Genomic DNA, 20,446 nt, shown 5'->3' on the forward strand with positions numbered 1-20,446 from the left:
GAGCACAGCTAAGGGTATATCTATATCAACATTGCCTTTTATTGATATCAAATCATTTAACAAAATTAATTTAAAAAACAATTGGATAAGACACACACTGAAGATTTGGACAATACTTAAAAAGAGGCTTGAAGGACCCAGCTCACTCTCAAGGGCTATGCCACTTGTAGGCAACATAGAATTCCCTCCCTCGATGTGGGATGGTGGATTTAGACCAGACATGGGCAAACTACGGCCCGCGGGCCACATCCGGCCCGTTAGGCTTTTTAATCCGGCCCGCCGAACTTGTCCAAATCGTGACTTTGTTTACTTCCGGTGTGCGTTGGCGCGGAAAGTACTCGTCACACAAAAGCCTTCACCATGATTTGTCAATCCGTTTTTCTGTCAACATTTTGCGGAAAAAAACAACCAATGAACACTCAGTAAATCACAAGGGACCCGCCCACGACACAGGTGAAGCTCATTTAGAAACAGCCGCAGTGATTTTGGCGAGCAGCACGGAGCCTGGAGGGGCTGCAAAGCCACGAGGAGGAACCCGCAGCCAGAAGAGAGCCACTTAGACCAGGTAAGAGTCTTTACTACACCTTACATGTCACGGTGTCCGTCCCGGTGTCCGTAACTTGTGCACGGTGCTGACTAGTTTTGTATTTTACAGAGAGGATTCACCAGCGCCTGCAGCTCCACCTGCAGCTCCACCTGCAGCGCCACCTGCCCGGCCAGCAGAGAGGTCTCGTGACACGATGACATGATGTTATTATAGTGAAGCCATATTGTAAATAGTCTGTCAATAGTTGTGTTCTGTTTTCTATTTCACAACATGTATATAATGTAGAATTGTTATTTATTCATGTACAATACATATTTATAGAAAAAAAAAAATGTAATGGTCATTTTGTATTTGCACACACCCCATGAAACTTTATCTGCAATATGAAGTCATTTCTCAGTCCCATCCTTATCATTTTGGTGAATGTGTCACAGACCACATCATTTTTACAAAAAAAACGTTAATACAAAATTTGGTTTTCCTCATTTATTCAATTCAGTTTATTTGTAGAGACCAATTTCACAAATTTGAATCGGGAGTGCTTTACAATCTGTGCATATAGACATCCCTGACCTTTGACCTCACATCGGATCAGGAACAACAGAGGAGGATCCCTCTCCAGGATGCACAGGTGCAATTACATGTATCTAGCATTGTATTCAGATATTTCACTGCTTTTGTGAACCTATGACCTTTGGTAAACCAATTTCAAACACCAAAACAGTTCGTCCACATGAGTAAAGGTGTGTTTTCAGAAGATATATGAATAATTTTTAAAAATTGAACTTCAATTGTCAGCTTTAGGGCCATATTTTCTCGAGTAAAGCGCTGTCAGTCTGTTTGTGACGGGGTTCATACACATGCTGACCAGATGACGCCGCACATTGCCCTCAATTTAAAGACCCCTTTCTAGTTTCTGCTGCAGGCAGGATATTTAATACAGTATCTCTCAGGACAATCCGTCCATTATTTTATGGGTTTAAAACAATTAGAAATTATTGAGCTTGAGTATTTCGTTGGGTAATAATTTGTTTTGAATGTTGAAAGTGATTCCATTGATCTCTTTCTAGTAAATGTTGATTACTTTAACTTTGCACCTTAAATTGAAATGTATAAAAAACAGATGCAATCTCCAGGTTTAATAAATTACATTGCGTGTCCAAATGCTCCTGGCCCGGCCCCTCTGTCACATTTTAGAACTGAATGTGGCCCGCAGGTCAAAAAGTTTGCCCACCCCTGATTTAGACAGTGGGCTGTAAAAGGTCTTAAAACCATCAACCAATTATTTGATGGAACAGAACTCAAATCATTTTCTCAGCTGCAAGAACAATATACACTTCCATCAAAGGACCTGCATAGATACCTTCAAATGAGACACTACATTACAAACCATAAAGACAGACAGTTAGTAAAAAAACAACTAATGTAATGGAAGACTATTTTATTAGTATAGCAGAAAACGGCTTTCCAACTAAAAACCACGTCTCCCACATATATAGAAGGCTTACAGCTGACAGAACACAAAATACATTGAACATCAAGGAAAAGTGGGAATTGGAAATAAATGTTAGAATTGAAGATGCAACATGGGAAGATCTGTACAATAAATGTCATAAAGGAATCAATAGCCAATTATGGAAAGAATTTGATTGGAAACTAAAAATCAGATATTTTAATACACCTCTTGTAATCTCTTCATATTTGTGTGTGACGTTATATCTAGAGTCGATATTGGATGTAGATGTTATAACTGAGAGGGGTTGAGGCTGTACACATAGAGTGCAACTGCAAAACAAAGAGGTCTATGAAAAATCTGGGTATGAAATGAATGTCTGTTGATTTCTTTATTTTATTTTTCACATTAATGCCTTTTACCTTTCACTTTGTATTTAATGCTTATCATTTGGTTGTATGTAGTTTGATTGTTTGGTCCTTCCCTCCCACCTCATTGGGTCCTACTCTTGGAGGGTAGATGTATAACTATAAACATGTGGGAGGGGATGGGTGTGTATGTGGATATAGATGGATTTGGACGTGTGCTGATTTTATTTTGTTGTAGATATATATATATATTTTTTTCTTCTCGATGTCAAGGAATAAACTGTTTGTGGAAAATGCAAAATAAAAAGTTCTGAAAAAACAAAACAAGGTGTGATGGAAAAAATATTATAACCCACAAGCCTCAAAAATAAAACAAGGCACTGGTAATGGTACTCATGCTTTACTGGGATGGGGTTCGATTCCCTGCAGTGTCCGGCTATTTTTTTTGGCATAAACATGGTTTCATATTTTCATTGTCACTGTTTCTACATTCACAAATAACCTGTACATAGATTTGTGTACAATAATTCAGATGGGCATGAAATATGTCGGAGAACACATTTTCTGACTGTTGTGCCCACATCTTTACAGATTGACTCCATTGTTTCTCTGAATCGAGCATTACTTTATGGTGGCACCACAAAACAGAGTGCAGGTGGCACGAGAGGAGGTGGACTTTATGCCTCATCTCTGTTTGAAATTCCCAAATTCTTCATTTAACTCCGTTCTCAGTACATCTTCATCCTAAGCATCTTTTCATTGCGGTCTCCAGCTTTTGGTTTGCCTAATTAATTCATGTTTAACTGATCCTGACATCCATTAATCCCAAGTCAGAACAGTGATCAGCGAGGGAGGTTTCTCACGGTCTTCATGACAAGTGAGGGAGTGGAATAAATGTCAACTTTACCAAAACAAGAACAACTAAAATGGGTTCTCTCCTGTGTGAGTTAACATGTGACTCTTTAAATTTCCTCTATGTGCAAAACATCTTTTACAGACTGAGCAGCTGAACGGTTTCTCTCCTGTGTGAGTTAACATGTGTCTCTTTAAATGACTGCTCCGTGTAAAACATCTTTTACAGACTGAGCAGCTGAAAGGTTTCTCACCTGTGTGAGTTAACATGTGACTCTTTAAAGTTCCTCTCTCTCTAAAACATGTTTTACAGACTGAGCAGCTGAAAGGTTTCTCCCCTGTGTGAGTTAACATGTGACTCTTTAAAGTTCCTCTCTCTAAAACATGTTTTACAGACTGAGCAGCTGAAAGGTTTCTCTCCTGTGTGAATTAACATGTGTCTCTTTAAATTTCCTCTGTCTGTAAAAGATCTTTTACAGACTGAGCAGCTGAACAGTTTCTCTCCTGTGTGAGTTAACATGTGTCTCTTTAAATGACGCCTCTCTGTAAAAGATGTTTTACAGATTGAGCAGCTGAAAGGTTTTTCACTAGAACTAGATTTTGAATCACTGACATAAACGTCATCATTATTCAGAGAGTTGAAACCTGGTTCTCTGGTCTTTTTCCAATCAACAGAGTCATCAGGATCTGGTTCAGAACAATCTCCAGTCTTCTCATCAATATCTGGTTCAGAAGAGTCTCCAGTCTCCTCATCAGGATCTAGAGGTCTATCTGCATCTGGGTTCCTGGCTGGTTCTGGTCCTCCACAATCATCTCCATCAGCTTCTATTTCCATCGGTTCAGTTTGTCTTTGATGAAGCTGAGAGGACTGAGCTTCCTCTTCAGCTTCACTCTTCACAGGAGTGAATGAGAACTTGAGACCAGCCTCCTCCAGCCCTTGAAGCTGCTCTCCCTCCTGACTGGTCCAGAGTTCCTCCTGTTCCTCTTTAATGTGGGGGGGCTCTGGGTTCTCCTGGTCCTCCTGTTCCTCTTTAATGTGGGGGGGCTGAGGGTTCTCCTGGTCCCCCCGTTCCTCTTTAACTAGCGAGGGCTCTAGATGCACCTGGTCCAGACTGGAGCTCCAGAACTGCTGCTCAAAAGGAACCTCTTCTTTAACCACCAACAGCTGCCGGACGTCTGTGGACAATAGTAACATACATTTATACATCTTATGAATCTCATATTAAACTGTTATTTATTCAAGAAGTATATCACTGACAAATCTGTGAATTTGTTGTGTAAGAGAAGCATGACCTCTAAATAAAAAGAACATTACATGTCATGTAGCAGACACTTTTATCCAAATCGACTTACAATAAGTGAATTCAACCACGAGTATAAACTCAGAACAACAATAAAGAAAGTAACATATTTTCAAGAAAGTCAAACAACAAAAATACAATAAGTAATGTCATGGCTTGGCTCTCAGCCACAACAAACGCACGATGGAGACGGTGGCGCGAGTAGAAAAAAGAGAAGTTTTATTCCACCGCTACAGGATAACAACACCGGCGGAAACACAATTCATAGGCCGGAGGTCAGCTGTTCCTGGCTGCTCCTCGTCCTACATCCTCCGGCCAGAGAGAGAAAGACTGCAGCCCTCCTCAGGTCCTTTATGGAGATCCTGATTGGATTGAGAGCACCTGGGGAGAGGCTGCACCTGGAGACAATCAGGGAGAGAGAAGCACCCACACACCCACCCACACCCCAGCAGAGACAGTGAGGCAGAGGTCGTCACACCCCCCCCCCTTAAAGTCGGTGTCCCCAGGACCACCGGCACCTGCAACCAACCCTATCCCAAACCAAAAAGCAATACTTAGTGCCATGGGGCCCGTGACAGCGCGTCAGCAATAACATTGTCGGACCCCCTAATGTGCCTAACATCAAGGTTGTAAGCCTGAAGAAACAAAGACCACCTCGTCAGTCTTTGGTTGGGACACTTCATTGAATGTAAAAAGGTCAGGGGATTGTGATCTGTGTAAACCAAAATTGGTCCTCCTGCTCCCACATATACAGTGAAATGCTGCAACGCGCAAATGAGTGCTAACGCTTCCTTCTCAATAACCGAATAATTCCTTTGGTAGTTGTTAATTTCTTTGAAAAGAAACTGACGGGTCTCTCCACCCCCCCCCTTGGCAAGCTGGAGCAGAACCCCACCGACCCCACTTGGCTTGCATCTACTTGGAGACTAAAAGGACGATCAAAACATGGAGCCGCTAACGCCTGAGAGGAGCACAACAGAGCCTTAACCCTCTCAAACGCTCTCTGACAGTCAACCGAGCAAGTATATTTTTCCTTAGCCCTAGAAGTTCAGTCAAAGGAAACACTGTACTGGAAAAATGTTCACAGAACCTCCTGTAGTAACCCACCATACCCAAAAATCTCTGGAGTTCCTTTTTGGTTGTGGGCTGTGGGTATTCAGATATTGCTCTGACCTTGGCCAGAACTGGAGCCACACAACCCTGACCTACCACATGGCCTAGATATGTCACTGTTGCCTTTGCAAAGACACATTTGGCCAAATTAATAGTCAGATGTGCCTCCGCCAACCGTTCAAACAACCTCTCGATGCGCTGAACATGAGCCGTCCAAGTCTCACTGCAAATTACCAAATCGTCCAGATACACCGTACAGCCCTCTAAACCCGACACCACGTGATTCATCAAACGTTGGAATGTAGCAGGGGCATTTTTTAACCCAAACGGCATTACCTTATATGAATAAAGTCCCGATGGTGTGATAAATGCCACTATTTCCTGTGCTCGCTTGGACAAGGGGACCTGCCAATACCCTTTAAGCAAATCAAATTTGCTAACATACTTTGCAGACCCCACCTGATCTATACAGTCATCCATCCGCGGCAAAGGAAAAGAGTCAGATTTTGTCACCGCATTCACTTTTCTTAGATCAGTACATAATCTAGGTGTCCCATCCTGCTTCGGCACCAAAATACATGTTGACGCCCAACTAGATGCTGATCGGACAGCAATTTTATTCTCCAACATGTAATTAATCTCTGCATCCAGCCGATTGCGCTTGACTGGTGGCATGCGATAAAAATGTTGCTTAATCGGCTGAGCGTCCCCAACATCAATATCATGCTCAGCCCAGTCAGTTTGCGAAGGAGTGTCTCCAAACAGACACAGATATTTGTGTACCACTGTTGAGAGTTCCTCACGTCTTGATTCTGCCAAATGAGACAACAACTCGTCTAAATTATCTAGCGATTCCGAATTTCTCAAACGACCACAGAGCCAACTATCATCTGGTTCAGGCACTATATCCCCCTCATGCGTCAAACCATGTGTCACCGCAACAGCCGACTGGCCTTCCTCCTTCTCCACCCCTGTGTTTGTGTTAACCTCCGCTTGTGGTAGGGTTTCAGAAGATTTACATGACAGAGGCGTTTAGTCTTCCTTCGTTCTGGTGTTGCCACAACATAATTTAAATCAGAAGTTTTCTCAATGATAGTGTATGGACCTGAATACTTCGCCTGAAATGGGGAACCAACAATAGGCATAAGTGATAGAACCTGGTCACCTGGATTAAACTCCTGTCGTGCCGAACGACGGTCATACAACTTTTTCATTTTTCTTTGAGACACTGACAGCTTTTCCTGTGCCATACTCAAAGCAACAACCAACCGACGTCTGAAGCCATTCACATAATCCACCAAGCTCCGTGGTGGCTCAGTGTCCACACAACCCTCTTTCAGCACTGCCAAGGGACCCCGTACCGCATGTCCGAAAACCAACTCATTAGGGCTAAACCCCGTACCTTCATGTACCGCCTCCCTTGCAGCCAACATCAACCAAGGAAGACCTTCCTCCCAGTCTCCATCTAGCTCAGTACAGTAAGCACGTAAACCAGAATTTCAATGTCTGGTGAAACCTTTCCAAAGCACCCTGACTTTGGGCGTGGTAAGCTGTTGACTGGTTCTTCTTAATCTTCAAAAGTTTCAACACCTGAGCAAACTTGTGAGATGAAAAATTGGAGCCTTGATCACTCTGAACGACCTTAGGAATACCAAATATTGAAATAAACTGCGACAAAGCCCTAACCACAGCCTTAGTTGTAATCGACCTCAAAGGATAAGCCGCTGGATACCTAGTGGTTTGACACATCACAGTCAGCAGATATTTGCAACCAGACTTTGAACATGGTAAAGGACCCACACAATCCACAATGAGATGTGTAAATGGTTCACTTACCACTTGTATCGGCTGTAGTGGTGCTGGTTTGATCTTCTGGTTCGGTTTCCTGTCAGCTGACACACATGACATGTTCTGATATACTGACACATCTGTCTTTAGACGTGGCCAAAAGTAGTGTCTCAGGATGTTCAAATATGTTTTCGAACCCCAAAGTGTCCACACTCATCGTGTGCGACTTTCAGGACAAGAGGACGAAGCTTAGTTGGCACCACCAGCTGGAAAACCTCAGTTTCCTACCATCAACAGCCATCCATCTTCTAAACAACAAGTCATTACGCAACATGTATCCACTTGAAGCGTTTTCCTTTCTGCCACTGGCGCAGCACAGTCAAAAAGACCCTTCAATGAAGAATCCTGACGTTGCTCCTTTCCCACCTCATGGTGTGTAAGTAACACCGAAAACTCAGACAAAGATGAAACCTCCACTGTGTCAGTTGACTTTCCATCTGACAGCAAGTCATGATCCCTTTTGGCCCTAGCCCGTGTGATCACACACGAGGCCGTAACGTCTGGCACCACTGTAGAGCGCCTCTCAGCTCCTGCCTCAATCAGACCACCAGTGACTACCACAGAAGAACCATCAGCCCAGACTCTACCACCTGCCAAATCGTTACCCAGAATGAAATGTATCCCCTCGATTCGAAAAACCGGACATACCCCAATAGCTACATCCCCTTTAACAAGATCAGTCAAGATACATCCTATGAACAGGAACAGGAAAAACCGTTAATCCCATCCCCCGAGTCCGAACCGTGTCACCAGTGTCACTTTCCTCAGACAAAGGCAGAACAGAGTCAATAATAAAGTGGTCAAATGCCCCTGTATCCCTCAAAATTTTAATTGGAATTTTGACCTGGCTACCTACCAATGACACCAACCCCTCTCTTATAAAAGGAGCATAGGATGCCAGAACCTCAGGTCCACATAAGTGGTCCGTAAGCACCTTGTCAACACAGCAGCTACTCACAGGAGCAGCGAACGCAACTGGTTTACCCACAAATCTTCCTCCCTTGGATTTTGCTCTAAGCACCGGACAATCTGGTTTCCAATGGCCTTTCTCACGACAATAGTTACAAGTATCCTCCGATTTTTCCCAAGCCACTTTCTTTGGATCCATCCCCAATGACCCAACATCAACAGCCCTTCCACTTCCCCCAAACCCAGGCAGATCTCCAGCGCGCCCTCCGAACTTGCCCTTATGCAGTAACACAAACTCATCCGCTGCCCCTGCAGACTCGGATGCCGAAGTTACCCTGTGTTCTGTTATATAGGTTGCAATGTTGTCAGGAAGGATGTTTTTGAACTGTTCCAAAATCATGAGTTCACCCAATTTGTCAAAAGAAGTGATGTCCAGAGCAGCTAACCAACGTTTAAAATGAACCGACAAATCCCTCGCCATTTCCACATAAGTCTGCCCCTGTTTTTTCTCCAAGGACCTAATCCGCTGTCGATAAGCCTCAGGAACAAGTTCATACGCTCTAAGCACCGCCAACTTTATTTTTACATAGCTAGAGCTATCCTCCGAACATAGCGCAGACTATGCGGACTGTGCTTTTCCTGTGAGTACACACTGAAGCATCAGGGCACAGTCTGCATCCGGCCATTCCCTAGCTTTAGCCACCCGTTCAAAAGCAAAAAAAAAGTGTCAGGATCACTTTCATTAAATTGCGGTAACAAGCGCAAGTTGGTAGCATCGAACCGCGGAGGTGACTTGGGCCACTGTACACCGTGCCACTCACCCATGGAAAGACGCTGTCCTTCCATATCAATTTTGGCTTTCTCAGTCTCCTGCCGCATCCTCTCCACTGCAATCCCCTTTTCAAACTCCATCTCATACCTCCTTTTGTCATGACTCAGCTGCAACAATAACATCTCCTTCTGCTGCTCAAAGGACAGTGAACTAGCTTGCCACAGAGGTTTTACCACCCCCTCTTTCTCTGCCGGCAACACTCCCGTTTCACATAATGCCGACACAATAGAGGCTTTTATAGTGCTTTTTAGCCTCTTATCGCCACGACTTCCACCGAGAAATGTTCAATAATGAGCAGCTGCTCCATTGAGAAATTTCCAAGGGCTTCCTGAGACGGAGCCCTGATAAACGCGTCTATATCCGCCATACTACAACGCAACACAGGAGCTTACACTGAGAGAAAACAAAAAAACTGATTGGAGTTTCCCACTCACGACACCGCTAACTAATCACCTCCCTAGTCTTCATGTGGTTACTTGTCTCGCGGACTTATGCACTACAGACCGCTGGCCGAGCAAAGCGACTAGTAAGCTACCAAAAATACTGCGACCACGGCCATGCCCCCAAACCGAAGTTTCAGCCACTTTCACCACAACATTACACCCCGCACAACGACCCCAAGGGAACCGTCGCTACCACCTATCAGGAGAAACTCCGTACAAAATAACGAACTAACTCAAACACACAACCTTATCTTACCAGTTCGGACGAGCCCCCAGCTGTCATGGCTTGGCTCTCAGCCACAACAAACGCACGATGGAGACGGTGGCGCGAGTAGAAAAAAGAGAAGTTTTATTCCACCGCTACAGGATAACAACACCGGCGGAAACACAATTCATAGACCGGAGGTCAGCTGTTCCTGGCTGCTCCTCGTCCTACATCCTCCGGCCAGAGAGAGAAAGACTGCAGCCCTCCTCAGGTCCTTTATGGAGATCCTGATTGGATTGAGAGCACCTGGGGAGAGGCTGCACCTGGAGACAATCAGGGAGAGAGAAGCACCCACACACCCACCCACACCCCAGCAGAGGCAGTGAGGCAGAGGTCGTCACAGTAATACCATAAGTAAGTGCAATTCAAGTGCCACTGAAATGCTAAACTATTTTTATTCAAGGTATAGTCGGAAAAGATGTGTTTTTAATTTTCGGCGGAAGATGTAGAGACTTTCTGCTGTCCTGATGTCATGCGAGCAAATGACAGAGCCGAGAGAATTAGTGTATAGAGATAAGAGGGGACCCAGGACAGAGCCTTGAGGGACCCCAGTAGTGAGAGGCCAGTAGTGAGAGGAAGAGGGGACCCAGGACCGAGCCTTGAGGGACCCCAGTAGTGAGAGGAAGAGGGGACCCAGGACGGAGCCTTGAGGGACACCAGTAGTGAGAGGAAGAGGAGGGGACCCAGGACCGAGCCTTGAGGGACCCCAGTAGTGAGTAAAAGAGGAGGGGACCCAGGACGGAGCTTTGAAGGATGCCAGTAGTGAGAGAAAGAGGAGGGGACCCAAGACGGAGCCTTGAGAGACCCCACTAGTGAGAGGAAGAGGGGACCCAGGACCGAGCCTTGAGGGACCCCAGTAGTGAGAAAAAGAGGAGGGGACCCAGGATGGAGCCCTGGGGGACCCCAGTAGTGAGAAAAAGAGGGGACCCAGGATGGAGCCTTGAGGGACGCCAGTAGTGAGAGGAAGAGGAGGGGACCCAGGATGGAGCCTTGAGGGACCCCACTAGTGAGAGGAAGAGGGGACCCAGGACCGAGCCTTGAGGGACCCCAGTAGTGAGAGGAAGAGGGGACCCAGGAGGGAGAGTTGAGGGACCCCCGTAGTGAGACGGCAAGGTTCAGACACAGATCCTCTCCAAGTTACCCGGTAAGTGCGGTCGTTCAGGTAGGATGGGAAGAGGGAGAGTGCAGTGCCTGAGATACCAGGTCATGAAGGGAGGAAATAAGGATCTGGTGGTTCAATGTGTCAAATGCTGAAGAAAGGTCTAGAAGGATAAGGACAGATCAGAGAGAGGCTGCTTTAGCAGTGTGAAGTTGCTCAGAGACAGCAAGGAGGGCAGTCTGTCGAGTGGCCGGCCTTGAATCCAGATTGGTGAGGGTCAAGAAGGTTGAGATGTGGTACAGGTGTCAAACTCATTTTCACCGTGGGCCACATCAGCCTCATGCCACAGTCTGAGTGCCAACAACTCTTCCCAGAGCATCACTCATGTCGGGCAGCCTTAGGGGGCTTTTAACAGCCGTCACCGTTTCCTTAATTTTCCAATAAGCGCCAAATCCAATTAGCAGAAATCCTGTAATCATAGTTCCGAATAGGTAGATGTCTTCTACGTCTTCCACGGAAAGGGCCGCTAGGCACACGACACGCCACTTCTCATACGCGTCCATCGTGTAACCAGCTGCAAACGTCCCGGCAGGACGGGCAGGTTCCCCCGAACCCGAGCTTCTCGTCGAGAAGATGGTGTCAATTGCGTTGAGAGACCAGTTGATCAGGTCCATGGTTTTTAGTTTGAAGAGCGATGCGGAGAGAGTCTCTCAAGTATAAGACAAAACGATACGAGCCAAGCAGGGAAGGTCATGGGGAGGAGAGAGAGAGAAAAATGCGACCGCCTTTGTAGAGAGCCAAACAGACTTGTACTTTTAACGACTCCCTGATACAAGAAATGAGATCCTGGAACACAAGAGAGGTTTGTGGAAACCCAACTGTGAAGGCTCGGGAGATCTATGCAGAGAAGCAAGGAGTAGCAGCGGCTGTTGAAGGACACCAGAGTTGCAGGTTGTATGCACTGGTTGACACCTCAGCTCCACATCAGTGTTGGGCCAGAGTGGAGGCAAAGAGAAGAACAGTGGTGAAAGCAGGGGTTGACCATCAGTAATACCATAAGTAATACTACAAGTAATACCATCAGTAATACTATAAGTGATACCATCAGTATTATTATTATAAGTAATACCATAAGTAATACTACAAGTAATACTACAAGTAACACCATCAGTATTATAAGTAATACAATTAGTAATTCCATGAGTTGTAACATAATACAATAAGTAATTCCATAACTAAGTGTCAATCAAGTGACACTGAAATGCTAATATGTTTTTATTCAAGGTATAGTCGGAAAAGATGTGTTTATAGTTGTAGACTTTCTGCTGTCCTGATGTCAGTGGGGAGCTCGTTCCACCAATGAGAAGCCAGAACCACAGTCTTTTTGTTGAGTGATTGTACTGAGATGTAGTACAGTAACAATACAATATGTACCTCTGATGTAGTACAGTAACAATACAATATGTACCTCTGTGATGTAGTACAGTAACAATACAATATGTACCTCTGATGTAGTACAGTAACAATACAATATGTACCTCTGTGATGTAGTACAGTAAAAGTACAATCAGTACCTGTGAGATGTATCGTAGTAAGTCTAATAAATTAGCATGTTTAAAATTAGCACTTAGAAACATAAGAATAGAGGCAAAAAATCGGGCAGAAGACCTCTGGAGAACAACTCCACACAATGTCGTGCTGTCATCATAAATTACACAATTATTCTACTCTCTGCCCCACTATCAGGTTAAAGTGATAAACAAAGAGAACCCACCTGCTCGTTGCAACCGGACTTCCGGGTTGAACACGGCGTGCAGCAGCTTCCGGTGCCGCTCGTTCTCCTCTTTTAAACTACACAGTTCCTCCTCGTACTCTGCGATCGTTCCTTCAAACAGCCCGCAGATCTCCTGCGCAGCCGCAGTGAGTCGCTGGTTGACTAAACCTCTCAGCATTTGGGCTTTAGACATTTTCACGAGCTCAGAAACGTTTCCTCCAGACAGCTCCGTTAAAAACGCGTCGCTCACTCGGCTCCGCTCGGTGTCGCTCGGGTCCGTGTATCTCCTGCTGGCACGATGACGTCATGAGCTCCGCAGGACACGAGGACACAATCCGGACGTTTCCGATGAAGCGGAACAACACAGAGTCGCTCGCACAGGGTCACGTGGACATCGTGGGCGATGAGACGCGCCGTTTAGTCTCCAGAGAGTCGCTGCGACTCGCGCCGTGTGGCCGAGTTCCGTCTCCGTCTCCTTCCTGTTGCCACGCGACGCGAGCTTCGTGAGTCTGAGGTTACACTTTCTACAAAGTCCACTTCAACACCCGTGTCCGCACATCCGGGCTCTGGTGGGCAGCGACGTGTCCTTTGTCTCGAGGCTTCCACACGAGGCGCCAGTTAGATGTTTCGTGAAGCGGGTGTCGAGGCGCTTGCTGATGACGTATGTGATGACGAGCCGGCTGTCTCACGTGACTGATTCAGAAAATGGTTCGTATTTGGTACTCGATTAGAAATAAAAGTGTCATTAAAGCGCAACGGATTCCCAATCACATTCTGTGGACTCTGGACTTTATTGCGCATTTGTTTGCAAAGTATTCAAATTTCTTTTTTACGATGGAATCAGCAAGAAAGACGAGAGTTCCTCTGTCTGGAGCATTTTGAGCTGATCTCTCCTCGTAAGGGATGCACATAGTAAAATAACTATGGTAATTATTATATCCATCCAGCTTCATCTGTGCCCTGTGAAACCGTATTTCATAGGCAATGTGGGTATGTTGATATTTTTTAAATAAAAATGTATAAATTGGTGTCCATAGTAACATAAGCACACTCTCCCGAATGTGTTTCCACTTTTTCTTTTGACCCTGTCATTGCATCATAAAGAGTCAAAGTCAAAGACAGAAAACACTGGATAGCGCCCGAGGTTTGATCCCAGGGAGGGAGAGAACATCGTAATCTGATAGATTTGAGGAAGTAACTGTTGGAGGAGAAAATGTGTTAACAGTGTCTCTCCCAAATGTCTATGGGGGATAATCTAATCCTGGGTGGGGACCAACCGAAAAGGTCACAATCAGATGACTTGAGGGGAAACAGATGGACTCTGGAATGTGTACGTCTCGGCGAGGTGTATAAAGAGGAGGAGAATCAACCAAGAAAGCAGCATTAATTCTGAGACTTCTCATTCGGAGGGTTCAGATTTTGCTCCACTCGATCGGGTGTTTTCCATGAATTGATTGTGTGATTACTTACTGTCTGATGACTTATTTGTCTCGTTGACTAAACTTGTCCACTTGTTTGTACCTGGCTCACATTCTGATCATTTGTGAACTTGTTACTATATAATAAAGTGTGATAAGACCACCGTGCTTAAAATACTTTTGATTTCTCACAAGGCATCGGAACATTTATTCCACCACAGTAACCACTGAGCTAAACCAGTGCAAGAGCTGCAGCAGGAAAGTGGCTTCATGACATAGAAGACAGAGAGAGACATAGACAGAGGGATAGAGAGACAGAGAGAGAGACATAGACAGAGGGATAGAGAGACAGAGAGACAGAGAGATAGAGAGACAGAGGGAAAGAGAGATAGAGAGAGAGACATAGACAGAGGGACAGAGAGAGAGAGAGACATAGACAGAGGGACAGAGAGACAGAAAGACAGAGAGACACACGCATACAGTGTCAGGCGGCGTTCCTTGGTTTCTCGTATCACAGATTTATTGCATGATATATATATATATATACACTACCGTTCAAAAGTTTGGGATCACTTAGAAATGAATTTATTTTTCAAAGAAAAGCACTGTTTTTTCAATAAAGATAACATTAAATGAATCAGAAATACACACGATACATTGTTAATGTGGTAAATGACTATTCTAGGTGGAAGTGTCTGGTTTCTAATGAAATATCTCCATAGGTGTATAGAGGCCCATTTACAGCAACTATCACTCCAGTGTTCTAATGGTACATTGTGTTTGCTAATCGCCTTAGAAGACTAATGTCTGATTAGAAAACCCGTGCAATTATGTTAGCACAGCTGAAAACAATTATGCCGGTGATATAAGCGATACAACTGGCCTTCCTTTGAGCTTTAAGTTTGTAGAACAAAATTAATACTTCAAATATTAATCATTATTTCTAACCATGTCAATGTCTTGACTATATTTTATATTCATTTGATAAATAAAAGTGTGATTTTTCATGGAAGACACGAAATTGTCTGGGTGATCCCAAACTTTTGAACGGTTGTGTATATATTAGGGCCGCGTATATAATTTGGCCGCGTTAACGCACTAAAATATTTTAGCGCAACTTTGTTTACTTCCGGTGTTCGTTGAAGTTTTTACACTGTTTCCGTTTTTCAAACAATTATTTCTCCGCGAAAATAAGGAGCAGAAATCAGTTTAAACTCGTGGATGAATCAGTCGGGTTTCCTCCTGCTCCTCCTTCCTCCCGTCTCCCCCTCTGATACACAGAGGAAGGAAGGGGTGACGTGTCGGGTGACGCGGCGCGGAAAGAACTCGTCACACGAAACCTTCAACGTGATTTGTCAATCCGTTTGTCTGTCAACATTTTGCAAAAAAAACAACCAATGAACACTCAGTAAATCACAAAGGACCTCCACCTCACAGGTGAGGCTCATTAGCAGCCTGTCAGTCAGAGAACCAGAGAACACGGCGCGAGGACAATGTGCCTCATATATAGACCCAGTCAACTTGCACAGGTGGGGAATGAGGGAGGACCCGCTGTGCAGGTTGTGTGGTGGTAAAGGAACCATGGCCCACATCCTATCAGGGTGCAAAACAGCATTGACCCAGAGGAGGTATAGGTGGCGCCATGACAAGGTGTTGGCACAGCTCGCAGACACCCTGGAGCAAGAGAGGAGAAAGAAACGTCCAGCCAAAACAAAGCCACTGTTGAGTACCATCGCCTTTGTAAAAGAGGGTCAGAGACCAGCCGTCCAAAGCCAAGCCAAGCAGAATCTCCTGCAGTCAGCCCAGGGATGGGTTTTGGAGGTCGATCTGGGGAGGAAACTCCACTTCCCAGAGGCCAGATATCATGATGTGGTCCCTAGAGGGTAAGAAGATCATCCTGGTGGAACTAACAGTCCCGTGGGAAGAGAACTGTGAGGAGGCGGCAGAGAGAAAGAAAATGAAGTACCAACAACTTGTCCAGGACTGCCGGGACAAGGGGTGGACAACATGGCTGATGACAGTGGAAGTGGGTAGTCGAGGATTCCCAGCTCAATCAGCCTGGAATCTGATGACAAGGGTTGGACTAAGAGGCCACGTGAGGAAAATAAGATTCAAGATGTTTTATTTGTCACATACACACACAGGGTGTGCAGTGAAATGAAAGTGGCAATGCTCAGCAGGAATGTGCAAGGGCAACAAGTACACACTATTTACAAATAAAAAACAACACAATATTTACAGTAAGTGTGTGTGTGTGTGTGTGTGTGTGTGTGTGTGTGTGTGTGTCTAAGAGTGTCAGTTGTGTTGGTCTATGGGGTCCTGGTGAGGTCGGAGTTCACAATCCTGATGGCCTGAGGAAAGAAACTCCGTCTCAGTCTCTCTGTTCTTGCAGCGTGACTACGGAGGCGCCTGCCTGACCGCAGCAGCTGAAACAGTCTGTTGTTGGGGTGGTGAGGATCCTTCATGATCCTGCCGGCTCTGGTTCTGCACCTCCTGGTGTACAAGTCCTGCAGGGTGGGAGTGTAGTTCAATAGTGCGCTCAGCAACGCACTACTCTCTGCAGAGCCTTCCTGTCCTGAGCGGAGCAGTTGCCAAACCAGGCTGTGATGCTTCCTGTCAGGACGCCTCTACAGCTCCAGAGTAGAAGGACTGAAGGATCCTCTGGGAAACTTTAAATTTCCTCAGCTGCCTGAGGTGGTAGAGGCGCTGCCTTGCCTTTCTCACCAGAGTGTCTGTGTTTGTTGACCATGTCAGATCCTCGGTGATGTGGACTCCCAGGTATTTATACCCGCTCACCCTCTCCACAGTAGTCCCGTTAATCCCCAGTGGTGAGTACGTCCTCTGTTGTTGTACCTTCCTAAAGTCCACAATCAGCTCCTTAGTTTTGGTGACATTGATGAGGCTGTTGTACTGGCACCAGAGTGACAGATCAGCAACTTCCTCCAGGTAGGCCTTCTCGGGTTGTCGGAGATCAGGCCCACCACCACTGTGTCATCCGCAAACTTGATGATGGTATTGGAGTTGAACCTGGCCACACAGTCATGTGTGTACAGGAGTACAGTAGGGGACTGAGGACGCAACCCTGGGGGATCCTGTGTTCAGGGTGCAGGATTTGGAGGTGTGTCTGCCCACCCTGACCACCTGTGGCCTGGCGGTCAGGAAGTCCAGGATCCAAGCACACAGGGGGGTGTTCAGTCCCAGCTCAATCAGCTTGCCGGCCAGTCTGGAGGGGACTATGGTGTTGAAAGCTGAACTATAATCAATGAACAGTAGTCTCACATAGCCCCCCCTCTGGCTGTCCAGATGAGAGAGTGGTGTGCAGTACCTGGGAGACAGCATCATCCGTGGATCTGTTTGGGCGATAAGCAAACTGCAGCGGGTCCATGGAGGAAGGGAGGAAGGCGCAGATGTAGTCCTTTATCAGCCTCTCAAAGCATTTCATGACCACCGAGGTGAGGGCCACCGGTCGGTAGTCATTCATACATGCTGGAGAAGCATTCTTGGGCACAGGGACAATAGTGGATCTCTTGAAGCAGGCGGGGACCACGGACTCAGCCAGGGAGAGGTTGAATATTGTGGTGAACACTGGAGCTAGCTGGTTAGCACAGGTCTTCAGTACTCGCCCAGATATGCCATCTGGACCTGCAGCTTTCCTGGTGTTCACCCTCAACAGAGCCCTCCTCACACTGTGCTCGGTCACAGAGAGTGTGTGTTCATCCCCAGCGGTAGAACTCACCTCGCTACGCTTAACGGTGTTGTTGTTGCAGCGAGCTAGCTGTTGTTGCTAGCCTCAAACCGTGCATAAAATGAGTTCAGGTCGTCCGCTAGGGATCGTCGGCACTCACCATTGCGCTGGGTCTGCTCTGGTAGTTTGTGATAGTCCGTAGCCATAGCCTGGGCCTGGTGTCGCGCTGCTCCATCTGTGATTCCACTCTGTCTCGGTACCTTCTTTTGGCGTCCTTCACCGCCCTCCTCAGTCCATAGACCGCTGCCATTCGTAGGTTGGGAGAAGCGGCAGAGAGAGCCTCCTGTTGGCTCTGGCATAAGAGAGAGGACACTAGCTGGAAGCCTGGAGGAGGGGGGCAGTGACTTGGCCAATCACTGCTGACCCGCCAACTGGAGAGTGTTGTGGTTAAGGGTTGAAACACTCTAAGAAGGTTGGGGACCACCTGATGACCTCCATGCCAAGGCTTCATCCATTAGAAATGGATTGAATATAGCATCTTTGATGTATTACAAAACTGAGCTGAGATTGTTCTGGAATGTTTGATATATATAACACGTGGGTATGTGTCATATGAAAACGCCTTTAAAAGGTGAATTTACTTTTTTTGTAAAATGGAGAACATGCCCCCAGCCTCCAGAGGGTTAACGTGACATATGTGAATGTCAGTCAGTTACCAAGGCCACTGGTTCTGCTGTTCAATGGTAAAGATGACAGGACCTATGCGGTCTCAATGTACTTCTTTTATTTTACTAATCTGATGTTTCACTGAAGAAATAATTTATCATCCACAATATTAAATACCTCGCTGGCACTTTATAGGTAGAAGCCTCTTTGAAAACACAGCTCTGTGTGAAGTTTGGTCTTTAAAAAGAAGAAAAAAACCTTTTAATCGCGATTAATGAATTTCAAAATGTGCGATTAATTAGTAAATTTTTTTAAATCGATTGACAGCCCTAATATATATATATCGCTGGTTTCTACACGTGTGTGCAGTTGAGTAGAGACCAAGGCCTCCGAGCTCCAGGGTCACGGGGTTCCTGTGGAGGGGAAGCCTCCTCCTCCGTAGGGCTGGGTCTAAGACTGTAATGATGCCGTATCGCTGTGGATTATTGCTTATTGGTTATCGCTGCTTATTGCGACACTTTTCAATTCTTCTCCTCAATTTGAAGGGCTCAGTATGCCTGTTATTGGTTGTTGTGGCATATTGTCAAGACAACTGTCTTGATTGGAACATTGAGAGAGCAGCGTGATAGGGACTGATCTGAAAGGTGGAGGGGACCTTCAAGCCGACGTAGCGGGGTCGTCAGGAGTGGCCATGGTGTGTGTTCCGTTACCGTGGCAGCGGCTAAACCGACTGTCCTTCTCCTATTCTGCTTGTCTGGGCCTGATTGTGTTCCTCTGGGTGTGTGGGCTGACCTGAGAGTCGATGACGAAGATCAGCGCTCCGGTGCCCCTGAAGATCATCTCGTAGTCGAAGGTGGGGTCGAAGAAGTCGATCTGGCCGGGGAAGTCCCAGATCTGGAAGCTGACGAAGGAGCTGCTGGACACGTCCTCTCTGCAGATCTTGTTGGTGCTCTCCAGGAACAGGGTCTCGTTGGGCGACATTTTATGGAAAACCACCTTCTGGATGGAGGACTTCCCACTCCTCCTCAGGCCCATCAGCAGGATGCAAGGTTTGACCTCTCTGTTCAGAGGGTCGCTGAAGCCCAACACTACAGGAACAGAAGAACCAGAGATGCGACAGGACGAAGTGCTTCTACACAACCGACTCATCAGAGGATGGGGCTCAACACAATGTCATGATGGATGTGTGATTCTGGGAGAACAATATTCATGACAATGGGATTAAATAGTACCAAATACTACTATATTGTGTGTGTGTGTGTGTGTGTGTGTGTGTGTGTGTGTGTGCGCGTCACATTCTTGCCTCGACACCTTGATGGCTCGATGCTGAGGAATGTCAGTCTCATCGTGTCTCCAGCTCTTCAGCCTTATTCTGGTTTAATATTCCAGATTTGCAGAGCTGAACGCTTCTGAGTTCTCAACTATTTACGTACACATTTAATTGTTTGCCGGCCCTCTACCAGCCACATGGCGTCCGACAGCCAATCACAGAGGAGCAATGCGTCAGAGTTCAATGTGAAAGCTGTTAATCCCGTTATCGTTTATCATAAACCGGGATGTGACTGTGAGGTGTTTCCCTCTGCTCTGATGTTTGAGAATCAACAACACACATACTTACATATGTGGGTAATCGGGAGAATCGGGAGAGTTCCCCGTGGGCCGCTTCACTTCTGGGCCGGTCGAGAATTTTATTTGTTGACATTTGTCACGTTAGTCCATCTTCTCTTAAAGTGGGCTACACACATTCAGCATTCTGACACCGCAGCCTCTGCATGGGTTGTACCATGCGAGGAAGTTCACCCCTCCCAAATAATAGAGTTGGTTCAGTCCATTATGGAACTCAACCAACTCAATTTGGGAGAGGAGAACTTCA

The 20,446-nt window shown here is 46.0% G+C and overlaps 2 protein-coding genes across 2 annotated transcripts in view; both read right to left on the reverse strand.

The window, feature by feature from the left end:
* LOC130191300 (ras-related GTP-binding protein D-like) overlaps nucleotides 1-20,446 on the reverse strand; it is a 33,394-nt gene that overhangs the window by 12,174 nt on the left and 774 nt on the right. Inside the window, exon 2 of the mRNA XM_056410997.1 lies at nucleotides 19,366-19,661. Within this exon, the coding sequence (XP_056266972.1) occupies nucleotides 19,366-19,661 (296 nt within the window). The remainder of the gene's footprint in view (nucleotides 1-19,365; nucleotides 19,662-20,446) is intronic.
* LOC130191304 (chorion transcription factor Cf2-like) lies at nucleotides 1,974-13,341 on the reverse strand. Its single transcript, XM_056411000.1, has 2 exons — nucleotides 12,805-13,341; nucleotides 1,974-4,396 (listed from the first exon to the last, which is right to left on the reverse strand). The coding sequence occupies exons 1-2, from the start codon at nucleotides 12,995-12,997 to the stop codon at nucleotides 3,528-3,530; spliced, it is 1,062 nt and encodes a 353-aa protein (XP_056266975.1). The 5' UTR covers nucleotides 12,998-13,341; the 3' UTR covers nucleotides 1,974-3,527.

This window comes from Pseudoliparis swirei, unplaced genomic scaffold (assembly GCF_029220125.1).
Source record: "Pseudoliparis swirei isolate HS2019 ecotype Mariana Trench unplaced genomic scaffold, NWPU_hadal_v1 hadal_33, whole genome shotgun sequence".
Taxonomy (NCBI): domain Eukaryota; kingdom Metazoa; phylum Chordata; class Actinopteri; order Perciformes; family Liparidae; genus Pseudoliparis; species Pseudoliparis swirei.